The sequence below is a fragment of the Equus caballus genome, chromosome 8 (assembly GCF_041296265.1).
Source record: "Equus caballus isolate H_3958 breed thoroughbred chromosome 8, TB-T2T, whole genome shotgun sequence".
In the NCBI taxonomy this organism is placed as follows: domain Eukaryota; kingdom Metazoa; phylum Chordata; class Mammalia; order Perissodactyla; family Equidae; genus Equus; species Equus caballus.
The window spans coordinates 6453523-6465541 of record NC_091691.1 but is presented as its reverse complement, the minus strand read 5'-3'; the positions used below and the strand labels follow the sequence as shown (position 1 = coordinate 6465541).

Sequence of the window (12019 nt, the reverse complement as noted above, 5' to 3'; positions counted from 1 at the left end):
TTTGACACTGGAGAACCCTTTTTGGGGATTGTTTTAAGGAACCGGTGTGTCATCAGCCCATCTGGGGGGATACCGTCAGACCATCTGGTCTAGTCCTCCCTCTGTGATGGGCCATGCTTCCCCAGCCCATACCCCACACCCCGAATTTGGTTTGTGTTTCAACAGCAAGATGGAGTTCAGAAAGTAAATCCTGATTCCAGTAAAGAAGCTCTTTGGAGTGGTGTGGATTGTTTTGCTTTTTCCTAAAATGACAAGGTTCCTTTTCCTTTCTGGCCTTGAAACTTGAGTAATGGAGGCCTGGTTTTCTTTTTGACAAATCGTGATCTGCAAAGCAGTCAGAGGCTAATTGTCAAGCATTGAATAGTGGCAGATATGATGGGACTTAGTAAAGAAGAAACAGACAAAATGCCTCTATTTACTTCTTTGCTGCGTAGGCTGCACTGATGAGGTTATAAATTGTAGGATGTTAAGTCTGCTTTGCCTCATACCCTGATCCAGTTAAATAAAATCAATTATAGATTGGAACACTTATCTCTACCTCTTTCCTCCCCACCCTCAAACTCTTTTTGTCTTTTCTTTTGTAGGAATTGGCGTGGACTTGGTGTGCATGGGGGAGCAACCTTTACATGCTGTCCCATTGTTCAAGGTAATTAGATTTTGGATTGCTTATTAAAGGTCAGTTTCCAGCACCAGGATGATCTCGAGAATAGTTCAAAACAGAAGAGTTGGAGTAGGTCCACATCCTGCTTGTTTTCTGGCTGATGTGTGCACTGGCTCTTTCCCTTTCAGCTTCATAATCGGAGTGCACCATGCGATTCTCGTCTGGGTGATGACTACAATATTCCTCACTGGATAAACCACAGGTGGGTGTGATCTTGATTCATAGTAGATGATAAGGTTTTCAGATAACTTCCTTGCCATTTTCTCTTCAAATTATTAAGTTATCACTATAAAATCTTTTTTTTTTTTTTTTAAGATTTTATTTTTTTTCCTTTTTCTCCCCAAAGCCGCCCGGTACATAGTTGTATATTCTTCATTGTGGGTCCTTTTAGTTGTGACATGTGGGATGCTGCCTCAGCGTGGTTTGATGAGCAGTGCCATGTCCGCGCCCAGGATTCGAACCAATGAAACACTGGGCCTCCTGCAGCGGAGCACGTGAACTTAACCACTCGGCCACGGGGCCAGCCCCTATAAAATCTTTTAAGAAATCTTTTATAAAATCTTTAAGAAAATGTGGAAACCTCAGTTTTCACTTTTGCTTAAAGCTTCTCTACATACAAAGCAGTGGTGGCAACATAAGAACAGTCTACAGTGAAAACAATAAAAACAAATTTTGAAGGACTTGTTTCCACTACTGTTGCCAACTCCTACTGTTCCCAATTCCCACAGACCATAGCAGACCAACATTGTGCCTGGCCTTCTCTGTTTGTAGAAAAATCTCCATGTCTCTTCTTCACATGAGATGAGGCCTCAGTGTTCCTGCTAATTCCAGTTCAAGAATGGTGTCTCTTGGGGCTGGCCCCGTGGCCGAGTGGTTAAGTTTGCGCGCTCCGCTGCAGGCGGCCCAGTGTTTCGTTGGTTCGAATCCTGGGCGCGGACATGGCACTGCTCATCAAACCACGCTGAGGCAGCGTCCCGCATGCCACAACTAGAAGGACCCACAACGAAGAATATACAACTATGTACTGGGGGGCTTTGGGGAGAAAAAGGAAAAAAAAAAAAAAAAGAATGGTGTCTCTTATCCCTTGGCCAGTGCCACTGCCTTATCCTGGTCCTCATCCTTTTGAAATACTGCAATAATCTTATTAGTGTGTCTATTTCTAGTCTTTCTCCTTCAGTCCATCCTTTAGACCAGGGATTTTCAACCTTGACACTACTGACATTTTCAGCTGGATCATTCTTTGTTGTTGGGGGCTTGTCTTGTGTGTTGTCGGATGTCAAGCAGCATCCATAGCCTCTACCCACTAGATGCCAATAGCATGCGCCCCCAGTTGTGACAACTAAAAATGTCTGCAGACATTGCCACATGTGCCCTGAATGGCAAAATCCCCCCACCCCTGTCATTGAGAATTACTCCTTTAGACAAGTGGTTTTCTTCTTTCCTTTTTCATTTTTTTTCTTAAGCAACAAGGCCCTTTCTTCAAGTAAAAGTCTTTCTTGGAATCCCAATATATAACAGTGAAAAAGTATTAGTGTTCCTCTCTATCCTCATAGCAGGTCCTGATCTAGCACTAAGGAACCTTGGGGGTCTGAGGACTGGCATCTGTCAATCATTGCTGTACATGGTTGCCAGAGTCATTTTTGTGAAAACTAAATCCTACTGCTCTTTTCCTCTGATTCCTCATGCCGACTAAATAAAGACTAAAGCGTTTGACATCTGAGGCCCCCTCTCCCACCATTTGCCCTCTTTCATTCTGCATGGCAGACACCCACATCTCATTCTCACAGCTGAGCTTTTCTGCCTAGAAGGCCTCTTTACTGCCCTTTCCCTCACAAATGCCTATTTATCCTCTAAGACCCAGCTCAACATCTCTTTTCTGTGAGTTCTTCCTGTGCTGTCCCCAATAGCTAATGGCTGCTTTCTGTTCAGCTTCCAGAGCATTCTACCCTTCTGGATTGTCTGTGTTAAGCCAGAACTCATGAGGGGCAGAAGACCACTTGGTTCATGCCTTAAGCTCAATAGGACCTTCAATTTTGGCTTCTGTGTACTTGCAAATCTTTGTTGGAGTCCAGCTTGTAAATTCATCACAAATGTTGACTTCAGCCTCATAGTATTTCCTTTATCTTTGTCATGAGTCATATTACCCTTGTATGAGGGTTACTGCTGGTTAGTTGTGATCATTCATAGATGAAGAGCCAGTTTCATGAGCAGGGAAGAGTGGTTGGCCTTCTCTGTAAGGATGGTGTGGTCACATTGTGATTATCCTGTTCCCGTGTGCTTCTCTCTTCTCAGGTAGCCCAGTGAGATACTCTCTGGCTGGTCACCTGTATTATTCCTTTACATGTGTGTATATGTGACTGTTTAATGATGCTCAATCTTATGGGTTGTTGTATTTCCTGACGAAATCACATTAAGAAAAAGTGATTGCTTCATAATAAGATGCCTTCAGAATCTTCCTCATCTTGTGTTTATGTTACTGTTATTTGAAAAACTTGTTCAGGTAAAAGGGGATTTTCCTTCTTTTTTTGTTTTTGGTGAGGAACATTGTCCCTGAGCTAGCATCTGTGCCAGTCTTCCTCTGTTTTGTGTGTGGGACACTGCCATAGCATGGTTTGGTGAGTGTGTAGGTCTGCATCCAGGTCTGCACCCTTGAGCCTGGGCCACTGAAGTGGAGCACGCCAACTTAACCACTACGCCACCAGGCCAGCCCCCTAAAATAGTATTTTGAGCTTATTTCTTTTTCACTTATTTCAGAGACCAATGTATCTTCTTTTTTGTCAGCCCTCTAATTATTTTTGGATTTGTAATCTTTGACTAAGACATTCAGAATCTTTTGCTAATAAGAAAATAGCTACTAATTATTCACCATATTTCATTGTTTTAAGTTTAGTTTAGGAAATAATTAAGGGAAAAAGTAGCTATAGCACACATGAAATTGTATATGAGTTTAAGCATGTCACTTTCCTCAAATTTTACTTTATAATAACTTGAAAGTTTCTTCCTTTGTCACTATTTTTCATCCTGCATTGGCTCTCTGGTGCCATTTAAGATGTAGCATGGATTCACACTTCAGGGGCTTCAGACTCTGAGAGCTGGGAGGGCCCGAGCCTACTTTTCATGTCATTGTGAGCCTTGTTTGCTTGAGCCACGCAGGGACAGGAACAAGAGGGCCTGAGAGGATAGCTGCTCACAGGGCCATTGTTCTCATCCTGTCAGCAGGCTTCTTCAGAAGCGGCAAAGTGCTCCCACAAGGCCTCCTAAGTATAGTCAAATTCTCTGCAGTGAGAACTTATTACTCCCGAAGTATTATTGGCTAATAATGAAAATTGATCTAAAAAGTACATTAATCAAATACGTAAGAGTTATAATACTAGAATTTTTGGAGATATCACAGCATGTGACTGGAATCTATCTTGGAGATCATAGAGACCGTCCAGTCACATTGTATATAGGTAAGGAACCCAAGTTCCGGAGAGGTTAAGTGGCTTGCCTAGGGCTGAACAGCAAGTTCATGGCAAAGCTGCAATTGACTTTGAACCATTTGAAATTGTGATATTAGATTGTTTTTTATTCAAACACAGTGATTTCATATGGTTTCATCAAGTAAAAACCCATTCTTCTGGCTGATGTCACTTCACCACTCAGATCTTTCATAATTAATGACTGGAAAGCGAGTAGCATCCTCTGCTTAGTACTTTCTTTGCTACCACTGCGAGAGGTCAAGTCCCAGGGGCTGGACTCTAGGTCTGACTACAGCTGGTTTCCTTATGTTCTTATCCACTTAATGTGCCACTAGGATTGCCCCACTATCCATTGGTTATCTATTGATACTGTCCCTTTTTATGTTTTTATGATCAGAGTTATGATGGAAGGTGGGGATTGGTCAATATTCAAAACATCTTTACCACAAATTACTTGTAGATAAAGGAGAATACAGAGAGATGCCTGAGGAATAGAAAAGTCTTCACAGCCTCTGTTCACTCATTCGTTCAAGATTCCTAGGGCATGGTTGGGTCTCCAGTTTTCTTGTGTGCCTGACATGACTACATTAAGATATGATTTTCAGAGCATTTGGTGGTTTTGTCATCTTTTCTTGAGTGCCATAGTTTCTTTTCTTACCTGGGTTATTCTTGCTTATTAAGTGCTGATCAATCAGTGAGTGAGAAGGACCTCCCTTGGGCCCAGCATCGAGCCAAGAATCTAGGTGAAAAAGTATTGTGGTGTACATAGTTTTATTCCCTGCCATAAAGTGGAGATTCTAATCCAGTTAGGAATCAGGACTAGCATGAGACGATTTTTGAGGAAAAGAAGAATAGAAAAATAATTAAAAACATAATTAATGTTTTGTAGTACTTACAAAAGAAGTTAGAATTGGGAAGATCAGAGAAGCCTGAGACAAAAGCATTCATGAGAGGGCTGATCCATGGCTAGGATGTCACCTGTGTCTTGAGGTTTAAAATGAAGGGGGTTTAGATTCATGATCCTGTTTGTTTCTTTCACAGTTTCTACACGTCCAAAAGCCAGCTCTTTTGTAACAGTTTCACCCCACGGATAAAACTGGCAGGAAAAAAGGTAGGAGTCACCAACCAGCAGGACCAGCAGAGCCTTCAGGGACTGTCACACACTGATGTGGTTATTTTGTTCTCATTGTCCTGAGATAACCCCTCCCCACCACGGTCATGAGTAGAGTTTAAGAAATTTGTCTTAGAACTTCACAATTTTCTACATTAAATAAATAAGTAGCAAGGCAAACGCTCAGGGTGCAAGAAATATCTTTGGCAAAAATATGACAAAGGACTATTTGTAGATCTTTAATAATAAAAGAACTATTTTTATTATGATATGACTGGTTTATTCAGATACTGAGACCTCTCACATACTGGTGGGGACAAAGATACAGACACGTATTGCAGCAAAAGGGAAATATGTTAAAAAGATCACATCTTAGCAGTAAAGAAATGCAAATTCAAACAGGAATGGGGATTTTTTTCTTTTGGCTTACCAAATAGGTTTAAAACACTAATTATACCAAATGCTGCCAAAAGTGTGGTGAATTTGCTGCTTGCATATCTGGTTGGTGTACGATACTTAGGGAAAGCAGTTCAGCCATATGTGTTAAGAGTAGTGCAAATGTTCATGCCATTTGGCCAGATAGTTCCATTTTTTACTATGTGATCTAAGGAAACAATTGAGGATATTGTATGCAAATAGCTCTTGGTCTAGTTCTATATGTAATAGTGAGAAGTTGAAAATAATAGAGAAATGACTAAATAAACCATGAAATATCCACTCAGTGGAATATATTTGTAGCAAATAAAAATGCTACTATTAAGAACCTGAGAGGGGCCGGCCTGGTGGCACAGTTGTTAAGTGCGCACGTTCCGCTTCAGCGACCAGGGGTTTGCCAGTTGGGATCCCGGGTGTGGCCATGGCACTGCGTGGCACGCCATACTGTGGTAGGCATCCCACATATAAAGTAGAGGAAGATGGGCATGGATGTTAGACTCAGGGCTAGTCTTCCTCTGCGAAAAGAGGAGGATTGGCCGCAGTCAGCTCAGGGCTAATCTTCCTCAAAAAAAAAAAAAAGAACCTGAGAAAGCGTTTTTAATGTAATACAAAGAGAAAACCAGGCTATTATGTATGTGGGCCCCACACTAGGGTGCTCTTGCTTATCTGCCTATTTCTAGCAGAGCTGAACCTTTTGAAAGTTGCCCCATTGTGCCTGTGTTGCATTAGTAGTATCAGGGCCACTTCCATTTTGGGAGGGAGAAGGGGGTTAATGTTACTCTTTTAATAGGGCGAATATTAATTTGGAGGAATTTGAGGACTCCTAAAATGCCCTGTCCAGTGGTGAAGTGCTGGGACTCTGCCCAGAAGGGCCTTCTCCTACCTTCTGAGGTTTTATGTCTTTACCACAACCATTCTCGGCAAAGTGGAACATGGAGGAACCTCTCTGCAACACGATTGTTTTAAAGGAGAAAGAATCAGTATTGTTACAGAAGGTTTAAGGATCCTGAAAAAGATTTATTTAAAAAAAAAGTGATAATTCTTTCAGTTTCCTCTCTATCTTTGTACTCCATTTTAGCAAATTGGGTGATCTACTGAGTGCTTACAGATAGGTGAGAGAGCCATGGTGAACGGGGAAGCATGCAGAGTTTGGGGTCAGGTGGAACCTAGCTATAGTAGGACAAACGTACCAGTGGATTGACCAAGAGTCTGAAGAGGTGGGCTTGGATTTTGGCTTTGCCACCTGCTAACTGTGTGACTTTGAGCAAGTCCCTTATTCTGTCTGGAATTGAATATCCTCACCTGTAAGGTGGGGTCCATGCTGCCGTTGGATAGAGTTGTGAGAGTGAACAAGGTGTGAGGTGGGAAGTAAAGGGCCTAGTGGGGTTTGACACCATGGTAGGTGGGTGTCAGGTGTTAGCTCCTGCCTTTCCATCAGTTAGTGAGGGGCAAGACTTGGTCTCTGCCCTGGGAAGCAGCCACTTCCATACTGTGCCTTGTGATAAAAGTTCTATTCTATCAGAGGAGGGAGTGACTAATTATCTATTTAATTTTACAGCCTGCCTCTGAGAAAGCAAAAAATGGCCGTGATACATGTGAGTATTTTTCGAGATCTCCTTTCGTCACTTTGAGAGTCAGCTAATCCATGGCAACAAGATTATATGCGGTCCCATAAAAAGTTCACAGCCAAGCTGGGAGACCTGATTTCCCCTTGTGTGACCTTGGGAATGTCCTTATCCACTTTGTATATTTTTTTCCTGTCAACTGCAAAATGGATGATGACAAAATCTTGTTTTGCTTTTCCTTAGGTCACTTGGAGGGATCAGCTAGAAAGTTTTAAAATACTAAACCTACTTATTAAGATGATATTTTTAAAGTGGGATCACAAAAGAATGAAATACTGCCATCACCTTGCCTTTATTTAGTGCTGTGCTATTTATGTACCACTTTGACATATAAGTCATTTAATCTCAACAACGTGATGAATGGGTTATTATCCCATTTTTTTCATGGGGAGATGGTGATGATCACCTGTGCCTTGCAGATTTTGACGAAGACCCTCTGAAGGCATCTGGTTGAAATGTGTTTTGATGAAAATTCGTATTATTTGTGTATTTCAGCTCTTGGGACTCCGAAAGAATCTGAGAATGCCCTTCCCATCCAAGTAGATTATGATGCCTATGATGCTCAAGTGTTCAGGCTGCCCGGCCCATCCCGGGCTCAGCGCCTCGCCACCTACAGGTTTTCTGCCAGATTCACTTTGGGGTGGTTGTAAAACTTGCTTAGGAAAACCTGAGGTCCACTAGGGACCTTCATGAGAACAACCTTAAAAATATTTTACATTAAAACTAGCCAAATGGAAGCCATAACGTGTAGATCACTAGGGATTCTGTTTTCGGGTTCTCTGGCCCAGCCATTTTGTTAGCTATATTTGCTGTGAGCTATTGTCCCCAAATAAGGAGAGCATTTTTCTGCTTTTTCTAGCCAAGAGAAGCAGTTCACAAATTCTGGAATCTTCTCCTCACTGGGCTGCCACTAATGTATGGATAGATCTTAGGGCCCAGAGTTTCTTTTAGGTTTTTTATTCCCAGAAGGCAAGAGACTTTTCTTTCTTTAATTACTGCTTTTAAAATTTGCTCCATGGTGTTTTGGTCATATAATAGTTTGTAATAGTGATGTAGTTAGATTTACCAATATATTCATTTCTGGGTCTTGTATAAGAAAGATGTCCCTGTCCCAAGGTTAGAGATATATATTTTATATTTTCTTCTATCACTTTATAGTCTTGATTTAGACTTAATTCATTATGTAGAAGTTTGTTATGAATGTGTGAAACAAAGCTCTAGCGTATTTTTCCCCCTAGTTTACTAAATACCATGAGTCCATTTTCCAGATTTCTTAAATGTTCAAGTTGATCTAAGCACAGCTGATTGGAAGAACATTTCATCTCTTCACATTGTGGCAAATGAGCTTATAGAGGCCACATGATTGTCATCTGTCCTTTTCCCTCATCCCATTTTAATGTCTCATCTGAGACTGGAGCTCAGAATAAGTGCTGTTAGCAGCAGCCCCCCTGCACATAGATGCTGCTTAGGGACTCGGTAGTGCTTTTCTTCTGAATATTTAAAAATGCTTTCACAGCCCAAGATCCTTGGTTTTCTTTTTTCTAATCAAAGATGGCAAGACCCAGTATTTCCGAGACTCATGCTGTGTGTTCCTTGAGGGCACAGACCACATCTTAATCAGTGCTCTATCCTAAATCCCCTATGCTGGGTGGAGCATCTGCTGGTTCTCAAATATTTACTCTTGAAATAATGACTGTGTAGTCAGCCCTTGGGATCTATTTTCAGGCTCTGTTTAAGCTCTTACTTAAAACAAAATCCTTCCAGGTGGAAAGAGAGCAGCTCTGATGCCAGAGGGGCAGCTCTATCGGCAATTGCTGACTCTTCCTTTCTGAATTTTTGCCTTCCCGTTGGGCTTTTCTCCTTTTGATCCTTCTTCCTACTACTTCCAGAGGTTTTCTCCTTAGAGAGTTTTATGTTTTAATAAGGGTATACTGTTTTTAAAATTTTTATTAAGGAAATGTTCAAACATGTTCAGATAGACTAGTGTAATGAATAGCTATCAGCATGTTGTCAGTCTTGTTTCATTACTTCCCACACATTTTAAATTGTGCTTGAGTATTCTAAAACAAATCCCAGGTGTCCTGTTTTTTTTTTACCTGTAAATATTTCAGTATATGTCTCTAACAAATAAGAATTTTAAAAAAATTATCATAGTACACCCTTATCACTGGTAACAAAATTAATATCCTCTGGTAGCCACTTCAGATCCAGATTTCCCAATTGTCTCAAAACGTGTCTTTTTTTTTTTTAAGATTTTATTTTTCCTTTTTCTCCCAAAGCCCCCGGGTACATAGTTGCTTATTTTTAGTTGTGGGCCCTTCCAGCTGTGGCATGTGGGACACTGCATCAGCATGGCTCGATGAGCAGTGCCGTGTCCGCGCCCAGGATCCGAACGGGTGAAACCCTGAGCCGAGGAAGCAGAGCGCGTGAACTCAACCACTTGGCCACGGGGCCCGGGCCCCAAAAAACATGTCTTTTTATAACTGATTTGTTTGAATTGGCATCTAAAGAAGATGCGCATGTTGCATTTTATTGTAATGTCTTTTTTTCTGTGACTATAGAGTGTCTTGCTTTCTTCATTTGGCTGATTATTTCCTTATAATGTTAAACTTGTCCTCTATTCTCTGAATTTCCTGTAAATTGGCAATTATCTCTAGAGGCTTGATTAGATTTAGGTTCAATTTTTGGATGCAAGAAGCCTTCCCACGTGGCGCTGTGTACTTTCTCTTGGATCACATCGTATCATATCTGGTTCCCCTATTTTCAGCGATATGACATTGATCCGTGGGATCAGGTAGAGTCACACCAGAGTGATTACTTCTGTACAGCTATGATCCGAGGACTTGAGCCTTTTGAAAACTGACATTCGTCTCCCCCATTTCTTACACAACATCTCAAGCTGCTCAGGGCAAAGCACCTTCTACACTCTTTCCCACTCATAGATCACATTGGGGATTTTTGTTATTGGTTTCCCAGGGAGCTTGGACTGGTGACGGGTTTGGGGATTTTAACCCTAGGTGGTGCAGTATCCCTTGCTTGATGGTAACTTGTTGTCTCTCACTGGTCAGGTCTGTGCGAGAGCGGGAGAGTCACAATCGAAAGAGTGCCAGCTCCTGTGATGTCTCATCCAGCCCTTCCCTGCCCAGCCGTGTGCTCCCCACTGAGGAAGTGAGGAGCCAGGCTTCTGACGACAGCTCCCTGGGCAGGAGCGCCAACATCCTGATGATCCCACACCCCCACCTGCACCAGTATGAAGTCAGCAGCTCCTTGGGCTACACCAGCACTCGAGGTCAGAGAGCTGAGGCATGGGCAGAGCTGGACAGAGCTGAGGACAGCTTCCTTCCTATCGTAGGGGATGGAGGGTGTGGCCAGGCATGGGGTATAAGTCCCATATCCTAATTATTTCCGCGCCAGTGCAGTGAGGACAATTGCATGAGCTGTGTGTGTATCTATTGTACAGCACTATTTCTGTCTTCCTTCCTCTGTCACTGTAACTGTAAACCTTTCCATGTTAAATGTAGAGCTTCCATGTTAATGTAGAGCTTTTCTTAGGCCTGGGGTTAAAGGGCTTTACTTATTTCCTTGTCATTTCCATTTGCACCTCTGTCCTCTATTCTGCTTTAAGATGTCTCCTCAGTTACCTGCTAACCTGGCTTGCGCTAGGAGCACGGGTACTGCTTTTCTGTATCTTATCTTCCCTATCCTGCAGCAGCTGCAACTAAAGTATACTGGTTCCTCCTGACTTTTTTAAAACTTTTTATTTTGAGATAATTATGGATTCATGGAAAATTGCAAAAAGTATACAGGGAGGTCCACGTTTCACTCATTTTCCCGATGGTGACGTTTTGCATAATTACAGTACAATGTCAAAACCAGGAAACTGACATTGGTACAGTCCTCAGAGCTTATTCAGATTTCACTGGTTTTACATGCACTCATGTGTGTATGTGTTTCTATGCAGTTTTATCATGTGTAGATGTATGTAACCACTACCACAATCAATATACAGAACTATTCCATCACCACAAGGCTCTCTCATGCTACCCTTTTATAGCCACACCCTCCTGCTAATCATTCTCCTTTTCCATAATTTTCTTATTTCAAGAATGTTATATTAATGGAAGCATAGCCCTCCTGACTTTTGATCACTGACTTCGGAAGGTTGTACACGTAGCTGCCTCCTGTTGCCCTGGAAGGATTCCCAAAGGGCAAGGAGTGTTTTCCATGACCCGGCAGATGGAAGGAGAAGCCATCAGCTCCAGGGGCCTCAGGACTGTGGAGCAGGGCACTTATATCCATTAGCTATCATACACACTGTGCCAAGGGCCTAGGAAAATGTTTGACTGCTAAGAACAGTGTTTTTTTTCTTTCACTGGTTCGAGGTATAAAAAGGAAATTCTGAAAGTGAAATGAGCAGATATTTAATTACACAACTGTAGAATATAACCTATGTCACCTACATTAAGTAGGTTTAGTATTCAAAGGAATTTTAATATATTTGAAAATTTCTAGGTTAGCTCTTTCCAATTTTCTGGAAATTTCTAAGTTTGTATGACAGTTATACTACCATTTTGCTGAAAATATTCTTAGAAAGGTCTGTAACAAAAGCTAAATTAAACTGAAAGTGAATCCTTAAAACCCTTTGTTTTTAGATCTCCTCTGAGGAGATAACATTGCTCTTAATCCAAATAGCTTTGCAAACAGTTGTCTTAAAAATTATCTGAGT

At 41.7% G+C, this 12019-nt stretch overlaps 1 protein-coding gene across 16 annotated transcripts in view; it reads left to right on the top strand.

Moving 5' to 3' along the window:
- DEPDC5 (DEP domain containing 5, GATOR1 subcomplex subunit) overlaps positions 1-12019 on the top strand; it is a 115784-nt gene that overhangs the window by 33291 nt on the left and 70474 nt on the right. For all 16 annotated transcript variants that reach the window (XR_011441297.1, XR_011441296.1, XM_070275272.1 and 13 more), the window contains exons 16-21: positions 585-646; positions 790-863; positions 5164-5233; positions 7227-7263; positions 7789-7909; positions 10362-10582. Coding sequence is in view for 14 of the 16 variants with exons in the window: in XM_070275272.1 (XP_070131373.1) it covers positions 585-646; positions 790-863; positions 5164-5233; positions 7227-7263; positions 7789-7909; positions 10362-10582 (585 nt within the window). In the remaining 2 variants the exon portion in view is untranslated. The remainder of the gene's footprint in view (positions 1-584; positions 647-789; positions 864-5163; positions 5234-7226; positions 7264-7788; positions 7910-10361; positions 10583-12019) is intronic.